Here is a 25693-nt window from a genome sequence, read left to right as displayed (position 1 = left end):
CGTCTGACCGCCGGCGAGCGAGCCATCGAGCGACTGGTGCGAATCGGTGAGCGTGTGGGATCATCAATCACGCCGACGTGCTTTGCCAGGAGTTCCATCAGGTGCAGTGAGCTAGGAACGGGGTTGCCATACCCCAGATACAGCTACACGGACGGCACAGCCGCGAAATCCTACGCGGCGAGGGGGGGGGGCTTTGTTGTCGTCAGCGGGTGGGTGTGGCGTGGCGGTTTTGGGAGCGGTCACGACAGCGGGGAGGCGGCGGGGAGGCGATGGGGTGGGGGGAGTAGGTGGGGAGGCGGTGAATAGTGGGGGGGTGGGGTGTGGGGGGGGTGTGGGGGGGGGTGTGGGGGGTGTGGGGGGGGGTGTGGGGGGCGTCACCCAAACGCAGGTGCACTGCGGCCGAGAGATGGGGAGGGGCGGTGCCCTCTGCCGCTCTCTCTCTCTCTCCCGCCCTCTCTCTCCGGGGCGGCATTCCTTCGTCGTTGGCGACAGCGGCACAAACACGCGGAGGAGGGGGCGCCTCCGTTGCGTGGCGCGCTGCCCGGACAGTAACATTTTTGGGATCTGTAGTGGGAGGCGGGAGGCCGACCGGTTGGTTGCGGGAAGCCTCCCTCGCCCGAAATATCGGTAAACACAGCACGCAGCACGTAAGCTCCCCCGGTACGAGTTTGAGGTTGTAGCGCCGTGGTGCCTTTCGCCACGGTGTTGGGCCAATCTCTCTAAAGAAGCAGCCGCAAGAGGACAACTTCGGGGAACTTTTATCAGGCTACGCACAGTGGTGTTTGGAAGAGCACGGTGTTGTGTGGCGTGGCATGGTGAAATATGGTGCGAGTCAGCGTGGCACGGTGTGTCTCAATGTGGCAAGGCGTGGCACAGCGTGGCTCGGAATGGCACAGCGTGGCTCGGAATGGCACGGCGTGGCAAGGTGTGGCACGGTGTGGCACGGCGTGGGACGGCATGGGACGGCGTGGCACGGTTTGTCTCAATGTGGCAAGGCGTGGCAGAGCGTGGCTCGGAATGGCACAGCGTGGCTCGGAATGGCACGGCGTGGCAAGGTGTGGCACGGTGTGGCACGGCGTGGGCCGGCATGGGACGGCGTGGCACGGTTTGTCTCAATGTGGCACAGTGTGGCACGGTGTGGCACAGTGTAGTACGGTGCGGCATGGTGTGTCTGAAACGCGGCACGGCGTGGCGCGGCGTGGCATGGCGTGGCACGGCGTGGCGCGGTGCGTCTCAATGTGGAGCGGCGCGGCACGGCGCGGTGCGTCTCAATGTGGCACTCACGTTCACGGCGAAGACGTGCCGCGAGCCGTCGAGCAGGCTCACGCTGCAGGCCACCGTCACGCCATCCCGGTCGCGGCTCGGCTCGCCCGGCTTCCCGCCGTGCACCCCCGCCGCCGGCAGCCGGAAGCGCGCGCTCATGCCTGTGTGCCGCCAGCCTGCACGGAGACAACGACAAAGATCCCCCGTGTAGCCTTACCAGACTGTTGGGGCAAGTGCAGTTGGCGAGCAGCACCTTTGAAGGCCGGAATGGCACACGAGGGGGTGGGTGGCCATTACCATGCCCGGCCGCCTTTGCCTCTAGCGGCGATGTTTACGCACCGCACCAGGTACTCATTTGGGTCGACCTAGCGGAGGCCTGGGACTGGTTCAGATAATCGTCACCGGTGTTGGGTGTCAGCAGGAATCGAACGCGGGTCACCGGGTTCGTAGCGCAGCGTGCCAACTGCTATGCAACCACCCCAGTTGTGACGACATGAACTCACAAAAACACATCGCAAGCACGCACACACACACAAAAACAAAGACGTCCCATATTCTTTGTGCAAATGCCATTCGCAAGAAGCACCTATGACGGCATACGAGGGGGTGGGTGGCCAGCACAAAACACTCGGGAGCCTTTGTCTCTCCAGTCGTGATGTTTACGCACCAGGTACTCGTTTTAGGCTGAGTCGACCTGGTGGTGGCCGTGAGCGAGAATCGAACTCAGGTCTCCAGGTTTCGTCGCGCAGTGCGCTAACCGCTGCACCACCGCTCCCCCCCCCCCTTCCCCGCACAGACGTACACACGCAGGTACACACGAGCGAGCGAGCGTGCGTGGCTGGCTCTCTGTCAGCCACGATGGGGTTGGTGGTTATTGAGCTCAGAATCTCGCCATCAACGTTCTCGGGTAGCAACTTGGCAGGAGGGCTCTAACCACCGACACACCGGGATTGGGGGGCGGCGGCGGCGGCGGTGCCGCGTTGGCGGAGCGGTTCGTGGCAACGCGCTACGAACCCGGCGGCACGAGTTCGACTCCCGGCCACAGCTGCCACCCGTGTGGCGAGCGGTGCCCGACGGCGTGGGGTGGATGGGGGGGATGGTTGGGATTGGTGGTGGGGGGGGGTGAGGATTGAAACCGGGCTGTACAATTGAAAATTAAGAACCAAGCGAGGAGACCATGGCCCCAATCAAAACGAGGCGGCCATCGAGAGAGACTCCAATCACTTTATCACTTTCCGTTTGTTCATCGCTGTTGCAACGCACGGACTCTCCACCCTGATAGCCAAACAAACTCCAGCACCCCCCCCCCCCCCCATCGGAATCAACGACAATGTGTACACAGCGACTGGCCAACCCCCAACGCACGGAGCGGACGGAGGCTTACCCACGCCGCGCCGGGCCGTTAGGGTTCGCCGGTCAATTCAGGTCACCGATGCCCGGTTCGGAAAGATCGCTCTCGCCACCGGTGTTTCAGCCGCGGCTGGGGAAGCCGGGCGCGCCGACGGCTGCGCCACCGCTCCACCACCACCACCGAGGCCACACGCCGCGATCTGAACGGCCGGGTTGTGCCGCGCGGTCAGTCCCCACCGCGTTGGGCCTTGCCGATTCACTGAACGCGGCGCAGTGAACCCATTTTACACCGCTGGGCGGACAGAGGCGGTGGGGAAGAGGGAGAATTCAAGAAACGTGCCCAATCGTTTGCACTGCGGGGGCCGGAAGGTCGATCCGGCGACCTCCGGACGCGCAGCCTGGAGATTCCCCGAGCGCTAGGAGGGTAGACGATCGCCAGCGACGTGCCCGTGTCCGCGCGGTAACCCACACGGTCGTGTGTGGGGGGGGGGGGGGGGGTGGCGGGCGACGTTCCCTACGTTCGCGCCAAACCAGACCGGCGTCAGGGCGGAAAGAGCCGCCGGACGAGGAGGCGATTTCCTCCGCCACCGCCGCTTCTCCGCCAACCGTTACCTCTGCGCCGCGCGTGTTTGCGTTTCTCGAAGCCGGAAACTTTAAAAATAGCGTCTCGCCACTGTCGGGCCAAGAACCGCAAGTGTCGAAAAACGGCAATAGGATCTCCCCGCGCGTTGACGTCAATCGCGGCGGCCATCGCTGGTAGGGAAGAAATGGTCTCTGCCAGTGGAATGTGGACTTTCCGCCGGCGGCGGCTGGAGGTTCGTCGGCGGCGGGGAGGGGACGTGCCGCGGTGGCCAAAGGGGGCCCCCCCCCAACTGTCGCACACCGGTACATCGCGCTCAGAAAACGACGATGGCCAACAGCAGTGGGGAATGTTTAATCGGTCCGTCCCGACAGCCGGAGGCGTCGCTCCCAGGCGATTGGCACGGGTTTGGCTCCACACGGTGCGAAGGAAGCAATTCCACCGCGTCGGTTCCTCGCGGTTGCAGTTGCTCGCGCGGCTCTCTCCCGACGCGCGTTCAGGTTCGCGCCGGGAGCTGCTCGGCACGGAGCCCGACGTTTCGCTCCGCGTGCTGCTGGGAGCCCCAATGGCAGGGGTGGCGAACGCACGGCCCGCGGGCCGGACCCGAACCACTTACCTTTCGGCCAGCCACGTGTTGACATTTGTATGACTATATGAAAAAAAAAAATACATTTTAAGCTTCTGCCCAAATTCAACCTGGATTTAAACCGGACGTTGAAACGGGGGGAATTGGCGGGCTCTGCCGAGGAGGAAAAAAAAATCAACTCTCTTTTCGGATTGTGAATCGGTAAATTAATACCGTATTCATTATGCTTTTCATTTCCGTTGGCCCCAACTGTGTGGCCCGCGGGAGGTTGCATTTGAATCCCAACCGGCCCACCGTCCGATTGAGTCTGACACCCCAGCTCTACGGGAACCTAATGAGCGTCGGCGTGCCGAACAACTCACGGCACGGCCCGAGGACACAACTGAAAGCGCGACATCAGAAGAAGCTCCTCGGCGCCTGCTTCCACAGGCCGTTCTCTTCACCAAGTCGAGGCGATTTCCCCGCTGTAACGAGCACAGACGCATCGGCGCTCATCTCAGCCCCGAGCCAGTGGTAGGAATTCGTCATGCCTAGGGCGGAGTCGGAGAGTCTATCCATCCAGCAATCACTGTTCACTTTCCAACCAAGTGGTAGGAGTCACTCTCCCACGTTCCGGATATAAACTCTGTCATCTCGTGCCGCGGATGCCTGACAGCACGACACCAACTCGACGAGTGTAAAACAAAAAGAAATGTGTTTAACCCGCCCCCCCCCCCCCCCGCTGCGGATGTCAATGCCCTGTCGCGTTTGTCGGGGAGGGCTGAGGTCACGGTGGGGATGGGACGGAGAGGAGGGGGATGATTGGTCGAGCAGGGAAGGGGCGGGGGGGCTGCTACGCACGTTTCTGAGAATCGGATATTGGTCAAAGTTTTCCCCGACAGACTTTCGCCACAACTACCTTTGCTTACGGCAGCCGCCCCCCCCCCCCAACCTTCCCCGGACTGCCTGTCCATTTCCTGCACATGTGAGCGTGTGTGTGTGCATGCGTGTGTGCATGCGTGTGTGCATGCGCGCACGTGCGCAGCGTCATCTCAGTCAGTCGACCCATGGCACCTGGGTCTGCCCCGTGACCTCCTGCCGGCAGGCGTTCGACGCTTAACGTGCCCTCAGCGTGCACATAGCCTGGCACAGGCGGTGACGTGGCGGTTGTTGTGGGCAACGATAGTGCTGTGGTCGACGCAATACCCTGACGAAGGCGTCGGGGGTATCGGCGGGGACCAGGAAGGATGGCGACGGCGTGGGGAAGCCTTCATCCAGCAGTGGGTGGGCAGCGGCTCGCGACGACGCCGCTCGTCGTTGTAGCCAGACTCGTGTTAACCCGGTGCTTAGTTGTGCCATGGTGGCGAGATGTTAACTACCTCGCCTGGTGCGCAAGAGGTCGTGGGTTGGATCCCGACCATGACGCCCGTTGTATATTTGGAGTTTGCGTGTCTCTCTCTCCCCGAGGTCACGTGGATTTTTCTTTGGGTCCTCCGGTTTTGAGTATTTGGCTGCTATTGATGCCCACGTGATGAGCCACTTCGTTGGGCTATCATTTTTGGCCAGGTCGCTTCTGAAAAAGAGCTGTACAGCTCAGTGGGGCCTTACCCGGTAAAATAAAAAAAATGCTTCTATATTTTATTTTTTCAACACAAGAATTGCTGAGTCCGTGTGTGTGCGGTTGAATCCGCGTTAAATTAAAACATATTTTAAGTTTGTTGCTTATCCGCGCGACTTGAACAGGACATGTACAGGCGGCACAGTCATTCAAGCGGCACAGATTCCTCTCCCGGGGTGGGGGGGGGCAAAGGTCGAATTGAGCAATTGGCAAGCTGTGCCGGAGTGGCGCAGATGGTCACCGCGCCAGGTTAGGTGCACATTAAAGTGCCCGCGGAGTGGCCGAGGCTTTTAACCGACGGGAAGTCCCGCGCCACAGAACGCCTCGTCGCAGCTTTGCAACTACCGCCCCCCCCCCGCCCATGAATGACGAAAATAAACACACGACGTCGCTTGGACGGACGATCGCAAAGTTAAACGAGTGGCGATTGGGGCGAGCACCGGCGCATGACAACGTCGAGCCCGGGTGCGCCCGCTCTCATTCCGCGTCTGAAAGCTAAGCTAAGGTTGGGCATGGTTAGCAATGTGCTTGGATGGCAGACTGCATGGGAATACAACTCAAACTAAAAGATTTTTACTTTACCAGGTTATGGCCCACTGAGCAATGTAGCTCTTTTACAGAAGCGACCTGGCTACAAGTGATAGCTCAACGAAGTGGCTTCTTATCACGTGGAAATGTGTAGCAGCCAAATACTTTAAACGCGTGATGTTGATTCTAAATGTGGAGGGAAAAACCGGAGGACCCGGAGAAAAATCCACACGACCACGGGGAGAGAGAGAGAGACACGCAAACTCCAAATATACAGCAGGCGTCAGGGTCGGGAGCGAACCCACGACCTCCTGCACACCTAGCGAGGTAGTTAACATCTCCTCGCCACCGTGCCTACGTCCCAGGGTTTTGCTGCAGCCACGAGATGCACAGCGGCCAGGACATGGCGGGCACAGCAATGAATTCCTAAATCCAAAACCGTGCAGAGTTGTGAGTGTTCCTCCCTCGTACGTGTGGCATTCCTCCCACAGGCAGCAAAAAACTGGGACAATGGACACGGCCAGACATCCCAGCACAGCAGGAGACTCGGTGAGGCTCCACCGTGCGCGATGGCTCCGGCGGTTTGAGAAATTCTTAATGACAGGAAGCAATTGGAGCGGCGGCGCGGAGGCCACGTGAACGCGGCGAAACCCGAGTTCGGTTCCAAACCCTTCGCGGACCCGCACGCGCTGACCGGCGTGGTGAAGTATGGCGAAAAAGGCCCCCAAGACTGACATTTCAATTAAAGAAGCGCGGACGGACGGCGGGTAACAGCAGATATATTATAATAATTATTATTTTTTTAAACCGGGAACACGCAGCGTTAATTCGTTGTTCGTTCAAGGAGCCAACGGGAACGAGTCGGCCCAAGAACAAAACGGCTAAGCGCTCGTAGAACCTGCAGCCGTCGTGATTTCGGCACGAGATAAAGCAAAGCGAATTATATCGGCCGCGGCAAAGCCAACAAGCCTGCGCACGCACGCAAGCACGCACGCACGGCCCCGAGCGGCAAGCCGAGTTTGTTTTGAGAAACGAGTTTATTGTGTGGCGGCGGCGGCCAGGGCCTGCCAACTCACGGCAACGGCGCACGCACATACCATCGCTGTGAGCCGTGCGAGAGTGCGGACCGGGGCAGGGACGCGCTTACGTAAAACGCACACCCCGGGGTCTCACCTTCCCTCCCCCACCCGGCCCAGTCACCCCACACACGCCCAACCCTGCGCCCATCGCTCGCCGGTCCTGCTCGACGTGACAAACCCTGCTCGCAGCAAAGCTCTCTCATCCCTCCCACTCCCTCTCTCACTCACCTCTCTCCCTTTCTCTCCCCCACTCCCTCCTCCACCCCTCTCTCCTCACTCTGCTCTCCCTCCCCCCCGTCTCTCTCCCCCCCTCCCTCTCTCCCCCCCCCTCTCTCACCTTTCTCCCTTTCTCCCCCCTCTCTTCCTCTCCCCCCCCCTCTCTCCACACCCCCTCTCCCCCACTCTCTCTCTCGCGCGGCCTGCACACCTCTCGCCGCAGCCTCGTGCAACGCCTGCGGGCGCGATGGGTGGGTGCGCGGTTGTGTCGCTGCTGTACGGGCCGCACACGAAGCTTTCGGGTCATGCCCCGCGCGTCGTTTGGTGTCCGACGTTTGGCTCCGCGCGCCGGGGCAGAGCCTCCTCGGCGGCTCAGCTTGATCTAAATCTAACGCAGTTCGGAAGCTCCCGGCACGCGGGGGCGGAACGTCGGACACCGTGCCGAACGACGCGCGGTGCCGACACGTGAACGCATCAGAGGGCCGTAACGGCGCGACCGCGAGAGCCTGCGCTTTTTGGTTTGGGCGATTACCAAGCAGGGCTCAGCCTGGTTTGTGCCAGGCTGGTGGGCTCCTCTGCCTTTCATCGTTGGCAAGGTGGCCTGGAGATGGCAGCGTAGCAAAAGATTCCAGATTCTTGCATCTGTCTGTGCGCCTGGGAATACCGAGCGGTGGCAGGCTTGGGCTGCGATGTGGCCTACCCATTTTCGTGGGACAGCAGAACGGGATTCTTGAACCCATCCGTGCAGATATTTGATCGGACACCGCGGTCGTAATCGCGGTGGCTTTTTTATCCGGAGCACTCGGGTTCATCCCTCCACCGCGCGAAGCCAAAACTCTTGTTCGACCGAAGCGGTCCCAACGATCCCGACGCAGCGGGACGACTCTCCGGGCCGACGTGTGTTGAAACTCGCGAGAGAGAAAGAAAAAAAATCTCTAGGATAAACAAAGCAAACCCATGACCGCGGTCACTCCGGGTCCACGCACCACACGTCCGCACCTACCAAACTACAGACGCACGGTCACGTTCGCGCTGTCATCGAGCCCTCCGGGGACCTCCGGTTTTTTGCTCCCCCCCCCTCCGCATTTAGAATCAACATTGCGCGTTCAGAGTATTTGGCGACCGCTTTAGATTCCCACGTGACAGGCCACTTCCGTTGAGCTAGCATTTGTTGTGGCGCTTCTGAATAAAAGAGCAGCATAGCCCAGCGGGGCCCTTACCTGGTCAAATAAAAAAAACAGCGTCGTTTTTTTTCGAGCCCCTTTCAACGACGACAAACGCGCACGTTTGTTTTTCGCGACCGATCCCATCCCCGACCCGCCTGGCCCCCCACGAACAGCCGCGGTTACCAAAAAGTACACTTAGCCGCCAAAGACAGTCCGCCAAGATGAAAGTAAAATATAAAAAACTATAGAACTAGAAATCTGTTTACAGCGCTCTCAAATCCCTGCGGGTTCTACCGCGACGTGTTTTGCTTGGCACGACGTCCGATGTCAAGACAGTTCAGCTCCTGAAGAAGCTCCCAGCAAGAGAAGCGAAACGTTGGACAGTTTAGTTCCTGAAGAAGCTCCCAGCAAGAGAAGCGAAACGTTGGACAGTTCAATTCCCGAAGAAGCTCCCAGCACGTGGGGCAAAACGTCGGACAGCTCAGTTCCTGAAGAAGCTCCCAGCAAGGGAAGCGAAACGTCAAGACAGTTCAGTGCCTGAAGAAGCTCCCAGCACATGTTGGCGAAACATCGGACGTCGTGCGAACGCGAACAGCGCCCGGCCGCACTCCAGCACGCCGTCGGAGACCTACGTACGCAGCAATGAATTGCGTGCGTCTCTCACGAAACAAGACGCTGGCGCGGCCGCACTCCGCGCAGCGCGCAAAAACGGCCCGACCCCACGACGCTCGCGACGAAGGTGGAAGTCGACCGAGGACACAGACTTCTGGTGGGGGGGGGGGTGGGGGGGGAGGCCACGGGCTCGTGCCACCGACGTCGCTCTGACCTTACGAGAGGCGCATTATCCTTCGACTGCCCACGACGAGCGAGCGACCCCCGAGCCCGAAATGGGAGCCACGCGCACGCAGCGGAGGAGAGGTGAGTGTGGCTGGGCGTTCCACGAGTGGGCGGGTGGCTCGGCGGGCAGGCGGGCGGGCGGGCGAAACCGAGAGCCATAGCGAAGGCTACTCGAAGCGTCACTCGGCTATCCACCAATGGGACCGCGCGCTCCGATACACACACCTCCGTGGACACCCCCCCCACCACCAACACCACCCCCAGCACCCCCAACCACGCGATCTCTGCCTGCACGATGAAGAGTTTGTTGATAACTCGGTGCTACGGGATCGGGTTGTACTTCAACAACACTGGACCCCCATGCAATCTGTTTGTTGACTTGGCTGGTGCGGGAGGAATCCAGTCGTATTTTAACGAGACTTAGCCCCCCCCTCCACACACCCCCCTCCACACACCCCCCCTCCACACACCCCCCCTCCACACACCCCCCTCCACACAACCCCCCTCCACACACCCCCCTCCACACACCCCCCTCCACACACCCCCCCTCCACACACCCCCCCTCCACACACCCCCCTCCACACACCCCCCTCCCCCCCCCCAAGGGAACTTGTTGCACGGTACGTTAGGTTGAATGTTACTTAGTACGATATAATCTATATGCGTGATGACGAGAACTAGCGCAACGTTAACTTGTTTTGTACGATCGTCGTGTTGCGAGCCCCCATGGGATCCGCCTGCGTGATAAGTTTGTTGACTGGTGCTATTCCTGTGGCATCCGGTTGAATGTTGGGATTATTAACAAGACCGGGGCCCCTTCTGGAATGTTTGCATGCTTTTGCTTGTTTTCTTTACCCCTTGCATCCCTACCAATCGCAAACGTCCCAACGCGCCCCTTCTCTCCTGGCGGTGATGACAACAATAATGATTTTGCACATCTGGCATTGGCGCGACGATTCTCATGGCGCAAGGCCGTCCACGAAGGAGCGAGCACCCACCGCATGTCACGGACGTGGCCCGCAGTCGATTCGCAAATGGGGCGATGCCGCTTTGTGCGATCTCGAACGAGCAAATCTGCGGCGTGCATTTTTGTCGGTGTTGAACGTTTGGCAAATTGGAACCGTGTAGCCGGCGCGCAACGGCCGACCCTTGCCGCCAATCGTTCTCCCCACGCTCGGCGTTACCGGGAACTCCCCTTACCGTGAATAATGTTTTTGCCTTGGCGACAACCTCGCTCGGCCCCCGACCATTGGGAAACAACGTCGGGCGAGAAACGAATGGCGAACGGCGGCCGAGGCCGACGATGTAACGGCAGCCAAAGGGGGGAGAGAGAGAAACAACCACCACGGCGATGGGAGCGACGAGTCCGGTGCACCGGCGTCGCAGATCCGCGAGGGACGACGACGGCATGGGGAGGCCTTCGCCCAGCAGTGGATAGACCCTGGCTATCGGCGGCACGTCGCGACGACCTCATACGACCCTGACCGTTTAGAAAGAGCGGTGGGTAGGGCGGGCCAATCCCTTCCTTGCAAGACGTCGTGTCAGCGTGGAAGAGTAGGCCAAATACCCTCCCCAGTGGAGGCCCTTCCGCCCGCAGCAGCGTGAGCGACCAATAATAGCATGGCACCTTTTACCTTTAACTGAAACTGGGCGGGGGGGGGGGGGCAAATGTACCACGTGTTTTTGTTGCTGTCGAACTTTTGCGAGCGCCAATGAACCGGGATCCTAAAATCGCACCAGAAACGGGTTATCGGTCCGCGACGTTCGGAAAAACCGGTAAGCCCGTTGTTCTGCAAAAGGTTTGCCGGTTTCAATGCTCGTCATTTCACAAACGAACAAAAATACGGAAGGCTCTTCTCGGTCTGTCGCTCTCGCATCCCGCATCCACTACCCCCTCCCCACACCACCACCACCACCGCCACCACCCCCGAAATCTCAAACTCTATCCCGGAGCCGCCTGCTGCGCCTTGCGTGCGGGGAGGGGACGTCCGTTTCGAACGCTGGCGCTGTCATCGCCGTGCCACGTTCCCCGCGGGGGGGGGGGGAAGTGCAGGAAGTCTGTATTGCTTCCTGAATGCAGCTCCCAGGGTGCAGACGCCAGCGCCGACGATCTCCTGCGCCGGCTGCCCACCGTCATGCCCGGTTCTCGTCGCCGTCATTTTCCATCTAAATATTTCACCCGGAAAATGCCTTTTCCGATCAAACGTCCGTCCGATCAGTGCTCCCGTGGCTCCGAGGATAGGCACGACGGAAGGCGCTGCTGCGTTTCACAAGCCTGTCGTCATTTCGCAGTCGGGGGAGGGTGGAGGGGTGGGGTACGGGCGATGCTGCTGCGTGTTACGCCAGTCGAGTAATTGGCGGCGGCAAGCAATGGCCTCCTCTTGTGAACGATGTCACGCGACTATTTTAACGTCCACCGTGGAGCAGAAGGCGCTTAGTGTGCCATGATTTATGAGAATAGATTTTACCTCTTTCTGGCACTAAAACAGGTGTTAAGATGTTAAAACACCAAACAGAATCCTTACTCAATGAATCATGTCTGCATTGACCACACGTACTTGTGGTAAACATGCAAACAGAAAACATGCTCTGATAATTATATACGCATTGCCTTTGAAACTGATTGGTCCACACCACATCAAACAGTGTTTTAGACCAGAGAATGCCGAAAGGAGAACAGCACCAGGACAATGCCACTACCAGGGCATGCATAGCTCGGGGTGAGCACCTACAAGTATTAGGATTCTGTTTGGTGTTGTAACATGTTAACACCTATTTTATTGCCAGAAAGGATAAAACCTCTTGCTATATTTTGATACCGGCAAGTCCCAACTTGTGCCATGATTAATTTGCCAACCGCGCCCCCCCCCCCCCCCCCCCCGGGGTGACTGGCCGGGATCGAACCGCGAATCTACGCAACGGGCGGCAAACACGCTACCGCTGGGCCGCGTCACCTCGCCGAAGAGGTGGCACATTCCCTTGAGATGGAACGCGCCACGGTTTGCGAGATGTTAACCAACTCGCCAGGTTTGTTACCGACCCTGACGATGCCTGCTGTATATTTCTCTCTCTCTCTCTCTCCTCCCGTGGTCGTGTAGATCTTTCTCCGGGTCCTCCGGTTTTTCCCTCCACATTTAGAATCAACATGCGTTTAAGAGTATTTGGCTGTTATTAATGTCCACATGATTACAAGCCACTTAGTTGAGCTGTTATTTGTGGCCAGCTATATAGCTCAGTGGGGGCCTTATCTGTTGCAATAAAAAATAGTTTATATATTTTATTTAGTCGTTTGCAAAGGTGTGCAGTGTCGCTAATTCATCACCGCATCTCGAGATTCCATTCAGAGAACAAGTTCTGTGTTCATGAGTTGAACGGTGGTGGGGCAGGGGGGGCCGGTGAGGAGGGGGCTTTGTTGACAGGTGAATTGCAAAAAAACAAAAATTTCCTGATGGGCTTTTGTAACTGGCCAGAGCTTGATAATAATTACATGGTGAATATAATTAATATAATTGCAGGGACTTCTCTACTTACGAACATTCCACTTAAGAACTTAAAGAGATACTAACAAATCCGTCCGTATGACCAGTTGCCTGTTCAGACCGAGAGTCGTAAGTTCAACCACCGCGCAATAAATAGCGGCGGTGGCATCTACATCTGCAGAACGTGAAGACACCAGTGGCATCTACATCTGCAGGAGGTTATACAACTTTTAAAGACACTCCCCGTGTTTCAGTGTACACGCCGCACAACATGTTTGGAATCGACAGGAGTAAAGTTGGACTTGCGAACAAATCGACTTACGAACAGACCTCTGGAACCCAACTCGTCCGTAAGTTGAGGAGTCTCTGTAAATAGAGACCACCAATTGACAGGTCGCATGTCGTGGGAGTAAAGCAGGGGTGGGAAACGCCCGGCCCGCGGGGCGCATTTTATCTGGCCCTGCCAAGGCAACCGCAGGCGGGACTCGAAATTCAATAAATCTAGGAGCAAACCTGGAAAAGCAGTTGCGAGTAGCGACATCGTCAATACCAGCTAACATCACCACACGCCTCACCAAAGAGAAGCAGTTCCAGCCATCACATTAGGGAGTGAGGTAATTAAATGTTTGACCAAATATAACAGGCTAATTTTTAAGTTGATAATTTTGTATGGCCCGCGAATTATGTTATACATATCCAAATGGCCCTTGGCAGAGAAAAGGCTCCCCACCCTTGGAGTAAAGTGTGGATGCTCTCGACTCTTCCGAGGTGTCTGGGCTATTGTGGAAGAGGAGGCCAAAGTAGCCTCAGCGTTGGGCTGGGCTATTGTGGAAGAGGAGGCCAAAGTAGCCTCAGCGTTGGGCCCTCCAGAACTAACTCCCATTGGAGGCCCTCCGGCCGGAAGTGGTTTGAGCTAGAAATTGCAGGGTCCTCACTTTTATGTTGTAAATAATACTACTAAATGTAATTTATTTACAGAGTAAAAATTCCCCCGAGTCTCTTCATTCCACCTTGGGAAGGCGTTCTCAACTTATAACGAGTGTACAAGTGAATTAGATGATGGGGAAACGGTATGTAAATGATTAAGTAAATCAGAGTAATCATGATATTTGCATACGAAGGCCTTCCTGAGTCTTCAGACTACTTGTCAAGAGGGTGCTGCTACATTGCGAGGCTTTGGCCATTTCGTCTCATCTCATCACAATACTCTGCTGTACAAATTGCCAATTATTTGTTCAGCACCTTGCTTAAGGCCCTAAATTAAAAAAATATATAAGATTTCCATGAATGAGGAGTTTAACATCGTGTGGAGGAGACCCACACGGTGCGACGAGAGCGCACAGACAGATTCAATAATCCGGGAAAACATTGCTTCACTGCCATCTCCAGGCCACCGTGCAACCCAAACCTCTCCGATACTTCGTGTTGCCAGGCAGTCTCCCATTCCAGCACCCCGCCAGGCTCAGAACCCGCTCGGCCGTCGAGACCCGAGTAGACGGTGGGCCGTTCAGGGTGACGACGTCGCTCGCTCGCTCGGTCACAGGCGACGACGTGGCAGCAACGCGTTGCTTGCTGGGCCGGCCGAATGGGAGGGGGAAATCGATAACCGTGTTCCTGTGAAAATCTAAGCGGCGTTCGTAAAGTTTAGGTTTTTTTTTTTCTCCACCGTATTCCTGCACGTTCCTGCGCAAGTGTACGAGGGCTCATCACCAGGTCCTGCTGCAGCGACCTGCAAAAGCCTCCACCCTCTTCCACACGAGCGACGCGCGCTCCCAATCGCACGCCGCCAGTTCGCGAGCGCCAGTACGCGCACGGCGCATGCAAACGTTACGCTGTGGGCCCATTAACACGCACCAATGGACAATCATTTACTTGTACGGCCCTTTGCTAATCCACCGCTTGGACAAAGGTACGCCCGTGACTTTGTTGATCGTGGGTATTGCTTTGACCATACTTCACCACGCTGGTCAGTGTGAGTTGGCGAAAGGTCGGGGAAAGGGGCCTCCCCCCCACCCCCCCCCCCGCCCCAAGGACCAGTTTCGGAGATTGCTCGCCGCCCGATATCAACCGCGGACGGGAATCGAACCGAGCGAGGGATCATCGGACCGGAACTCGCTGCTTCGCTAACCGCCGTGCCACCGCTCCGCCGGGGCGGGCGCCCACCTCGCTGCAGGATTCTCGACGCGGCCACTCAACTTGGCGACGGTGGCACGCACGCGCGCACGCACCGCCACCACGAGGAGTAGGAGGTACAGTGATGTTTTCGTTAGTGGTTTGAAAATGTTTACGTTCAGCATTGCCCCCCCCCCCCCCCCCGGACGCCACGATAAGCATCTGCCGAACCGACCGCACTGTACTGGCCGTGTCGCCATCCGGGTGGCCCGGGGGAATCGCCTAACGATCTCAAGTGGAAACTACGAGCCGCTCCACGGAAACTCTACTCCTCCTACCTCTTCCTCCGCCCTCCCCCAGCGAAGTCCCCAACGCACGGGCGAGCAGGCCGGGGGGGGGGGGGGCGGGCAGGCTGGGGGGGAGGGGGTTAAAGAGAGCCGTCAAATCGCCAGCGCCGCGCATTTTCCCACCGGACTGTTACGTTCAGATGCAGCGCCGGTGCTTGAGAGGAGTTGGCCGTGGCGGGTTGGGCCCTGCACCGCCAAGCGTCCCTTTGTCCCCCCCCCACCACCCACCCACCCACCCAAGTTCACGTTCCTTAGCGGCATCGTCGCTCCGTTAAGTGCCCGCCCCCCTCCGTCCCCCCACGCACTACGGCTCTACTGCTGCCCCCCCCCCACCCCTTCCACTAACCGGGGGCCTGGCTCAGATCGGTTCGTACGAAACGCGACGAGGACACGAGGGGTTGCCGCGGCCGAATGTCCACGATGCCATCGTAGAGCTCCGTGTCGCTTCCTTCCATCTGCTAGATTACGGAATTAATGCGTGGAAAAAAGTAAGTGCATGAGACTGAAAGCAAGCACGGGGAGGTTATCGCTCCCAATCAACCCTGAAATTGGTTCCTTCCTTCTGATGGATATTGCATGAATGATTGGATCAGTCAATGAATCAATGAGACACTACAAAAACACACAGAGGTCATCACAGCCAATACAAATTGAAGCCACCATTATTTCACCACCGCTTCCTTCCCTCTGCTTCGTGCCGAGCAAGCGACTGCGCGCACGAGCGCCCAAACGAGGGACCGAAATAGGTCGATCCTTTTTGCACGAGCGGCGCAATAATTAAGCCGACGGAACGACTCAACGAGTTAATAGCTCGATCGATGATGCGCAGCTGACACCCAACCTCCGAGGCCCACTCTCAAAATATCCAAAACCCCCGCCGGCGTTTGAACGGCTTCGCCGCTGCCGCCGCCGCCCAGTAGCCCAATAACGTGTGACTAACGCAGACGCTGGCTTGGACGCTTTGTTTACGCCGCGCCTGCGCCGCTTACGTTTTGCGCGTTCATCTGCGGTTCATCTGCGGTCCTCGTTTACGGTGCCGAGGTATGGCTATGCTCATCATCATCATCCTCAGCCGCGACGTATCCACTGCCGGATGAGGGCCTCCCCCGAGCCGTCGCCACGTCTCACGGCCCCGTCGCGGTGCGACGATTCACCGAGCTCCTGCTGCACACGTGCCGATTTCGTCGCGGCCCCCCCCACCCCACCCCAAAACTTGCGTGGTGGTCGTACTATCGGCGGGGCACGCTCCCTCCTTTGGCTGCCACTCTGTCATTAGTCTCGGCCGACGGCCGCCATCCCTTCTAGCGACGTCTTCTGCCCAAGTCTCTTAATCCTCCTTACATAAGGGGGTATTTTTTCGGTAATGACGGCTTCCTTCTGCCATGGTTCCCCCAAGTAAGGGGCCAAGTACTCACAGTCGTTACTGATAGTCCATGGACTCGCTCCTACCTGCCTCTCCCCAATCATCTCTCCCATATCATCTCACTCCCCCCCCCTCCACGCACTCTCTTGCCTCTCCCCAATCATCTCACTCCACTCCTCCCTCCACGCACTCTCCTGCCTCTCCCCAATCATCTCACTCCATCCCCCCTTCACGCTCTCTCCTGCCTCTCCCCAATCATCTCACTCCACTCCCCCCTCCACGCTCTCTCCTGCCTCTCCCCAATCATCTCACTCCACTCCCCCCTCCACGCTCTCTCCTGCCTCTCCCCAATCATCTCACTCCACTCCTCCCTCCACGCTCTCTCCTGCCTCTCCCCAATAATCTCACTCCACTCCCCCCTCCACGCACTCTCCTGCCTCTCCCCAATCATCTCACTCCATCCCCCCTCCACGCTCTCTCTTGCCTCTCCCCAATCATCTCACTCCACTCCCCCCTCCACGCTCTCTCCTGCGTCTCCCCAATCATCTCACTCCACTCCCCCCTCCACGCTCTCTTGCCTCTCCCCAATCATCTCACTCCACTCCCCCCTCCACGCTCTCTCCTGCCTCTCCCCAATCATCTCACTCCACTCCTCCCTCCACGCTCTCTCCTGCCTCTCCCCAATCATCTCACTCCACTCCCCCCTCCACGCTCTCTCCTGCCTCTCCCCAATCATCTCACTCCACTCCTCCCTCCACGCTCTCTCCTGCCTCTCCCCAATCATCTCTATCCACTCCTCCCTCCACGCACTCTCCTGCCTCTCCCCAATCATCTCACTCCATCCCCCCTTCACGCTCTCTCCTGCCTCTCCCCAATCATCTCACTCCACTCCCCCCTCCACGCTCTCTCCTGCCTCTCCCCAATCATCTCACTCCACTCCCCCCTCCACGCTCTCTCCTGCCTCTCCCCAATCATCTCACTCCACTCCTCCCTCCACGCTCTCTCCTGCCTCTCCCCAATAATCTCACTCCACTCCCCCCTCCACGCACTCTCCTGCCTCTCCCCAATCATCTCACTCCATCCCCCCTCCACGCTCTCTCTTGCCTCTCCCCAATCATCTCACTCCACTCCCCCCTCCACGCTCTCTCCTGCGTCTCCCCAATCATCTCACTCCACTCCCCCCTCCACGCTCTCTTGCCTCTCCCCAATCATCTCACTCCACTCCCCCCTCCACGCTCTCTCCTGCCTCTCCCCAATCATCTCACTCCACTCCTCCCTCCACGCTCTCTCCTGCCTCTCCCCAATCATCTCACTCCACTCCCCCCTCCACGCTCTCTCCTGCCTCTCCCCAATCATCTCACTCCACTCCTCCCTCCACGCTCTCTCCTGCCTCTCCCCAATCATCTCTATCCACTCCTCCCTCCATGGACTCCCCTGCCTCTCCCCAATCATCTCTATCCACTCCTCCCTCCATGGACTCCCCTGCCTCTCCCCAATCATCTCACTCCACTCCCCCCTCCACGCTCTCTCCTGCCTCTCCCCAATCATCTCACTCCACTCCTCCCTCCACGCTCTCTCCTGCCTCTCCCCAATCATCTCACTCCCCCCTCCACGCTCTCTCCTGCCTCTCCCCAATCATCTCACTCCACTCCCCCCTCCACGCTCTCTCCTGCCTCTCCCCAATCATCTCACTCCACTCCCCCCTCCACGCTCTCTCCTGCCTCTCCCCAATCATCTCACTCCACTCCCCCCTCCACGCACTCTCCGGCTCCAGCACCCAAGGCTTTGTTGAATCCCCCCAATCAACCTTCGCTCAGCAAGAGGCTGCTCATTCTCCACTGCTGCCTCAGTCTCCTGGAACTCCACCCCCGTTCCTCTTCAAGTATAGATCCTCTTTTTAACTCCCGCCTACGGATGACCGCCGCTTTTTCCTGCATTGAATAAACACAGGTTTATATTCCCATTGTTTCCGTACGGCATCTTGGGACGCGGCTGTATTCTGACGCCGTGTGAATCCACGTTGCATGGCACTCTCAAGGGCCGTATTCGTAGTCTGGCTCGAGTGAGCCAGATCAAAGCCCTGCGCTCAACTTGAGCTGGCCCTGAGCCGCGCTCAGGATTTCTGCGAGCCGAGCCCAGGCCACACGGCTGAACCCGCTCGCTCCGAGCCTCCGTCTTTGCAAACAGGAGCCGAGAGCTGTGACTGAGAATACGCCCTCCCCCGAGGCTATGAGACGTCATGATAAGACGGCATGGGATAAGGAATGCAGACCCTGTGGTCAGCGCAGGTGGGCGCATTGGCACACCGCCGCCGCGTCCCTTCACTGCCACGCAACGCGGACAACGGCGTTTCTCCGCGGCCCCATTACAAAATTCTCGTTTGTCCACGCGTGCGTCACTTTGACTTTCCGCTTACTTGCCCAGTCGGCGCCGCGATGGAAAACGACAATGAGAAGAGGCAGGAAAATGGGCAACGATGAAATGTGATTTCTATATTCCGCGGTTTGAGCGCGGCGGCGGCGGCGCTCGTACGGGAATTGATGAGCAGCGAGCGAGCGCGCGCGTGTTGAAGAGTCATGGTCATCTCATGGTTATATTTAAACTGTTTTTTTATATTTTACCAGGTAAGGCCCAGTGAGCTATGTAGCTCTTTTTCAGAAGCGACTTGACCACAAATGATAGCTCAACCAAGTGGCTTATCACGTGGAAACTTATAGCAGCCAAATACTCGGAACGCGTGACGTTGATTCTAAATGTGGAGGGAAAAACCGGAGGACCCGGGGATAAATCCATGCGAGCACGGCGAGAGAGACACACAAACTCCAAACACAGGTCGTCCTCTACTTGCGATGGAGATGCGTTACGACGACCCCATAATAAGTAAAAAATATCGTAAGTCGAAGATGGCCTAGCCTACTCAGGAGTCTTAAAGAATGGTGATAATTTAGCATAACAGAGCAATTTACAGTACCATACTGTATAAACTATATACTGTATGTATTTACGAATTACAATACTGTATTGTAAAGTAAAATGTAAAGAAAAAAAACAAGGTAAATTCTTCGCCTACCTATATGAACTGCAATTTCATAGAAAGTTTTTTTTCAGGAAACAATCCTATCTGCATCACACAAGGCGGGAGTACATCCTGACAGCGTCCCAACGTCCAGTATCGTACCTCATACGCTGCTGCGTTTGCCTGCCGCGCGAAATCTAAAATATTTTACAATTTTCTCGTATCGCCATCGCCATCGTAAGATCGAAATAATCGTAAGTCGGACCATCGTAACACGGGGACTATGTGTATACAAGTGTCAGGGTCGGGATCAAACCCACGACTTCCTGAAAACCAAGCGAGGCGTTGAACAATTCGCCACCGTGGCGCTTGTTACAGTCATGGTCATCTCGTGGTTATCTTGTTGAGAGTCATGGTTATCTTGTGTGAGAGGTGAGCGGACTTACAGCAGCCAGGAGTACACATGGCTGGGTAAGATGTGTAAGAGTAAGGGCTGGAGCTCGGCATGTTAGGGCTGGGAATGTTTGGGTGTGTTAGAGCTAGGTCTAGGCTTGTTAGAGTTAAGGTTAGGGCTAGGCAAGTTAAGGTGATGGTCTAGGCATGTTATGGTTTGGACTGGGCATGTTTAGGTTGTGTTAGGGCTAGGCATGTTAGAGTTAAGGCGAGGGCTATGCATGTTAGGGTTTGGCCTGGGCATGTTAGGGCGTGTTCGAGCTAGGGTTGTTCGAGTTACGGCCAGGGATAGGCTTGATACGGTTATGGCTGGCCATGTGAAGGCATACTAATGTTAGGGCTAAGCATGTTGGGGTTTTGGTGACAAACTTATTCTGATATTCTTGGTTCTTTCGGTAAAGTCACGTAGAAGTGAAACAATAAAATAATACAAATATAAAACAATAAAATTCTCACGACGTTTCGACTGCAACACAAGCAATCATCATCAGGTGTGAAAACCACAGCAAGAATTTTTTTAAAAAGTGGCGGTTTTTCTTTTACGTTAGCACCACGGAGAGCGATTTTTTTTTTTATAAAAATTTTTAACTTATTCTGGTTAGGGCTAGGCATGTTTGGGTTAAACATGCAAGCGTTGGGGCAACATCTGTTAGGATATGGGATAGTTAATGATAGTATTATGCCTAGAGCTAGAGCAGTGATTCTGAACCTGGAGGTGCGAGATGCCCTTTCTGGGGGTGCGAGACACGGTCAGATTTATTTTAGAAGGTAATTCATCGAAACACAAATTAAACTTGGGGCACGTAAGTTACAACTTCCTTTGTTTCATCAAACCCTCTATGTATTTATATTCTTGGTTCTTTCGGTAAAGTCACGTAGAAGGGAAACAATAAAATAAAATAATAATAAAAATATAAAACAATCAGGTGTGAAAACCACAGCAAGAAATGTTCTTGCTGTGGTTTTCACACCTGATGATGATTGCTTGTGTTGCAGTCGAAATGTCGTGAGAATTTTATTGTTTTATATTTTTATTATTTTATTGTTTCCCTTCTACGTGGTGACTTTACCGAAAGAACCAAGAATATGAATCCCTGCAGTCACGAAAGCTTTAAATCAAACCCTCTATGTATTTATTAACTGTTTTTTTACGATTGAGAACCAAAGGGGTGCAAGACCACAGTAAAGGTCACGAACATCTGGGGTTGGGTAAGAGCTAGACTTGTTAGGGGAAGTGTTATATGGCCAGAGTCAGCACTGATTGTTCACGTTAGGGTAAGACTTGCTATAGTGATAAGATAAGGCTAGAGTTAGGCTAAGTACTAGGCTTATATCAGGCGTGGGGCTAAGTTGTATCATGGTAAGGCTAACCTTGTCAAGGGTTAGAGCCAGGTACATCAGGATTAGTGCTAGGTTAACACACCTTTCAACCCCTTATCAGTGCCCTACCTTGTTACAGACCACTTCAGACCTTATTGGTCACCCCGTGGCCCTTATAAACCTCGACGTTCATCCTACAAAGTCCCATCACAAGGGAGATACACAAACAGACAAAACAATGTTTGACGGTATTGAAAAGGCTGGAGGAATACGGAGTAAAACCGTATGGCTTGACGGGTGTGGGCCTAAGATCCCATGCTTAAGTGTAAAATGATAGGGCTCGTTAGGGTCAGGGTTTCGGCCAAGGGCTTATAGGACTGCAAAGATTTGGTCAGAGCACTTCTAATCTCGGGTTAAGAGATGAGGCTTTTTGCTCACCAGGCTAATAGTTACCCATTAGGTGTAATGGTGTGCGGCGTGTGTACAGGTCGATTCCGTTGGCGTTGTAGCAGTCACGTTGTAGCAGTCACTTCAAAGCGGCGTTGAACATCGATTGTTTTTAAAGGGACGTCTTAACACGGCCATGAGCAGTCCGCATATCGGTAAGGGGGGGAGGTGGTGGTTGCTTTCCCACTCTGCAAGATTTTAAAACACCAGCAAACGACGAGCAAACTAAAAGTTGAAACTAAAAGTTCGCGAAGACTGATATGTGGTCAATAAGCCTCCCCCGATACCTGGACACATACCCATCACGATCAGGTAGGTATGTGCACACACAAAGACAAAGATCCCCCCGTGTAGCCTGTAACAAACTGTTGTGGCAAGTGCTGTTAGCGATTAGCACCTATGAAAGCCGGCACGGCACACGAGGGGGTGGGTGGCCAGCACCACGCCTGTCCGCCTTTGTCTCCCCAGTGGCGATGTTGTTACACACCGAACCAAGTACTCATTTTGAGGCTGAGTCGACCTAAGGGAGGCTCAGGACCGGTTCAGATAATCGTCACCACTGGTGTTGGCCGTGAGCGGGAATCGAACTCGGTAACCACTACACTACCGCCCCTCATACACACACACCACTACACTACACACATGACTGCACGACACACACCACAACATACACACACTCCACGTGTGTAGTGTGTGTCGGTACGCTCCAAACCCGGTGACCCGAGTTCGATTCCCGCTCACGACTCCCAACGACCGAGTGACGATTATCTGAAACGGTCATCGGCCTCAAATGAGTACCTGGCGCTGTGTGTAATAACAGCGCCACTGGGGAGACAAAGGCGGCCGGGCGTGGTGCCCACCCACCCTGGCGTGTGCCGTGATGGCCTTCATAGCACCACCTGCTCCTAAAGTCTGAAAAGGCTACACGGGGGACCTTTGTCTCTCTCTCTGTCTCTCGTATCCACAACCCTCGGCACACAATTGTCCCACCGCAACCACCGCCAACTCACCAACTCACCTGTCTCCCGCCCCAGGCAGTTAGACAGGTGAGGCACCTGCAGCTATACAGGTAAGGCACCTGCAGGTAAGGCACCTGCAGCTAGGCAGGTAAGGCACCTGCAGCTAGACAGGTAAGGCACCTGCAGCTAGACAGGTAAGGCACCTGCAGGAGGCACCTGCAGCTAGGCGGGTAAGGCACCTGCAGGTAAGGCACCTGCAGCTAGGCAGGTAAGGCACCTGCAGCTAGACAGGTAAGGCACCTGCAGGTAAGGCACCTGCAGCTAGGCAAGTAAGGCACCTGCAGCTAGATAGGTAAGGCACCTGCAGGTAAGGCACCTGCAGCTAGGCAAGTAAGGCACCTGCAGCTAGGCAGGTAAGGCACCTGCAGCTAGGCAGGTAAGGCACCTGCAGCTAGGCAGGTAAGGCACCTGCAGGTAAGGCACCTGCAGCTAGGCAGGTAAGTGGTTTGCCAGGTGTAGACACGTTGTGGTAACCACTAATCCCACGGACTCCTCGGCGTTGCAGGTGACCGAGACGCAACAGGTAGAAGCGAGTTGGGCATGTAACAATAAAAATGGGTAAGGTGAGCAGACACCACACACAGGCGGACAGGTAGGCGGACTCGCACAGACACTCGGAGGCGGACAGGTGGACCCACACAGACACGGGTAAGGTAGACAACTTGGTACAGATACTGATAGGTGTCCATGCAGACTGACAACAACACCACCACCACAGGGAGACGGACGTGGACACGAGTAGACAGACAGGTAGACTGACAGTCGCGAGAAGGTAGGCAGACTGACACGGCTAGGCACGGGCAGGCACGGGTACTGCATGTAGCCACACGTAGGCAGGCAGACGAACAAAAAGACGGACACAGAGAGACAGATAAGCCAGTCAGAGATACACTCACACAGAGAGTGACTGACACAGGCAGGCATGGGTAAGGCATGGGTAAGGCAGTAAACTACTCACCTCGCCGGGCTGGGCTGAGCCGCTCTGGTCGGAGATTCTGCCGATGTATTGGGCGAATCTTCTCCGGCACTTCGTCCTCCGTGTGTCAGCCCCGCACACTTACTGACCCCACTCACTATTCACACTCACTGACCCACTCACTACTCACACTCACTGACCCACTCACTACTCACTGACCCACTCACTACTCACTGACCCACTCACTACTCACTGACCCACTCACTGGTTGAGTACCGGGGCGGGTGTGCGACTGAGCGCCTGACCACGCCGCACTGAAGTGACTGAATGTCGCCAGGGCCTGCCTGCCCGAATAACCCAGTGACCACGTACCTTGACTTGAGCACCGCACTGCCTGGAGTGGCTTGGTGCCTATATGCCTGACACACTGCCTGTGTGCGCGTCTCAATCCCCGACAAGCTGAATCACTGAGTACCTGACTCACCGAATGACTGCCTAACCGAGTACCTGACTGATCGGCTCGAGTGACTGATTACCCCGACCGAGTGCCGAGTTCCTTGCTAAGTGACGGAGCAGCCGGCTGAGTGACTGAGTCACCCTGGGCTGAGTGGCTAAGTCACCTTTGGCTGAGTGGCTAAGTCACCCCGGGCCGAGTGACTGAGTCACCCTGGACCGAGTGACTGAGTCACCCTGGGCTGAGTGGCTAAGTCACCCTGGACTGAGTGACTGAGTCACCCTGGACTGAGTGACTGAGTCACCCTGGGCTGAGTGACTGAGTCACCCTGGACTGAGTGACTAAGTCACCCTGGGCTGAGTGGCTAAGCACCCCGGGCTGAGTGACTGAGTCACCCTGGACTGAGTGACTGAGTCACCCTGGGCTGAGTGGCTAAGTCACCCCGGGCTGAGTGGCTGAGTCACCCCGAGCTGAGTGACCTAGTCACCCCAAGCTGAGTGGCTGAGTCACCCCGAGCTGAGTGGCTAAGTACCCCGGGCTGAGTGACTGAGTCACCCCGAGCTGAGTGGCTAAGTACCCCGGGCTGAGTGACTGAGTCACCCTGGACTGAGTGACTGAGTCACCCTGGACTGAGTGACTGAGTCACCCCGGGCTGAGTGGCTAAGTACCCCGGGATGAGTGGCTGAGTCACCCCGAGCTGAGTGGCTAAGTACCCCAGGCTGAGTGGCTGAGTCACCCCGGGCTGAGTGGCTAAGAACCCAGGGCTGAGTGACTGAGTCACCCCGGGCTGAGTGGCTAAGTACCCCGGGCTGAGTGACCGAGTCACCCTGGGCCGAGTGGCTAAGTCAACCCGGGCTGAGTGGCTAAGTACCCCGGGCTGAGTGACTGAGTCACCTCGAGCTGAGTGGCTAAGTACCCCGGGCTGAGTGACTGAGTCACCCTGGGCTGAGTGGCTAAGTACCCGGGCTGAGTGACTGAGTCACCCCGAGCTGAGTGACTGAGTCACCCCGAGTTGAGTGGCTAAGTACCCCGGGCTGAGTGACTGAGTCACCCCGAGCTGAGTGACTGAGTCACCCCGGGCTGAGTGACTGAGTCACCCCGGGCTGAGTGGCCGACTTGAGTCCCCTCGCCCCACAGGCGAATATGGCGAGGGGCAGGTCACGTGGGGGCTGGGGAGAACGACGCGATGGCGAACAAAACTGTTCACGCGTAGACCAGAGAGACAGGGGACGAGACTGTTCACTTACACGGGGAGCGTGGATGGAGGACGAGACTGTTCACTTACACAAAGAGAGTGAATGGAGGACGAGACTGTTCACTTACACGGGGAGCGTGGATGGAGGACGAGACTGTTCACTTACACAAAGAGAGCGAATGGACGAGACTGTTCACTTATATGGGGAAAGTAGATGGAGACGAAGACTGTTCACTTACATGGGGAGAGTGGATTGGAGTACGAGACTGTTCACTCACACAGAGTGGATGGAGTACGAGACTGTTCACTTATATGGGGAGAGTGGATGGAGTACGAGACTGTTCACTTATATGGGGAGAGTGGATGGAGT

The 25693-nt window shown here is 56.5% G+C and overlaps 1 protein-coding gene across 5 annotated transcripts in view; it reads right to left on the bottom strand.

Annotated features, from left to right (window-relative positions):
* Positions 1–25468, bottom strand: part of LOC116943759 (tyrosine-protein phosphatase non-receptor type 4-like) — a 72485-nt gene extending 47017 nt beyond the window's left edge. For 4 of the 5 annotated variants that reach the window (XM_076068078.1, XM_076068080.1, XM_076068082.1 and 1 more), the window contains exons 1-2: positions 23717–25468; positions 1285–1439 (exon numbers count right to left, since the gene is read on the bottom strand). In XM_076068078.1, the coding sequence (XP_075924193.1) occupies positions 1285–1422 (138 nt within the window). In that variant the 5' untranslated portion in view covers positions 1423–1439; positions 23717–25468. Of the gene's footprint in view, positions 1–1284; positions 1440–9191; positions 9324–23716 lie in introns of those variants that run through there. The other variant, XM_076068079.1, reaches the window with a different exon arrangement.
* Between the last annotated feature and the right edge of the window lie 225 nt (positions 25469–25693).

The sequence above is a fragment of the Petromyzon marinus genome, chromosome 19 (genome assembly GCF_048934315.1).
Source record: "Petromyzon marinus isolate PM22_M1 ecotype Great Lakes invasive population chromosome 19, UKy_Petmar_22M1.pri1.0, whole genome shotgun sequence".
Taxonomy (NCBI): domain Eukaryota; kingdom Metazoa; phylum Chordata; class Hyperoartia; order Petromyzontiformes; family Petromyzontidae; genus Petromyzon; species Petromyzon marinus.
This window is presented reverse-complemented; position numbering and strand designations above follow the sequence as displayed.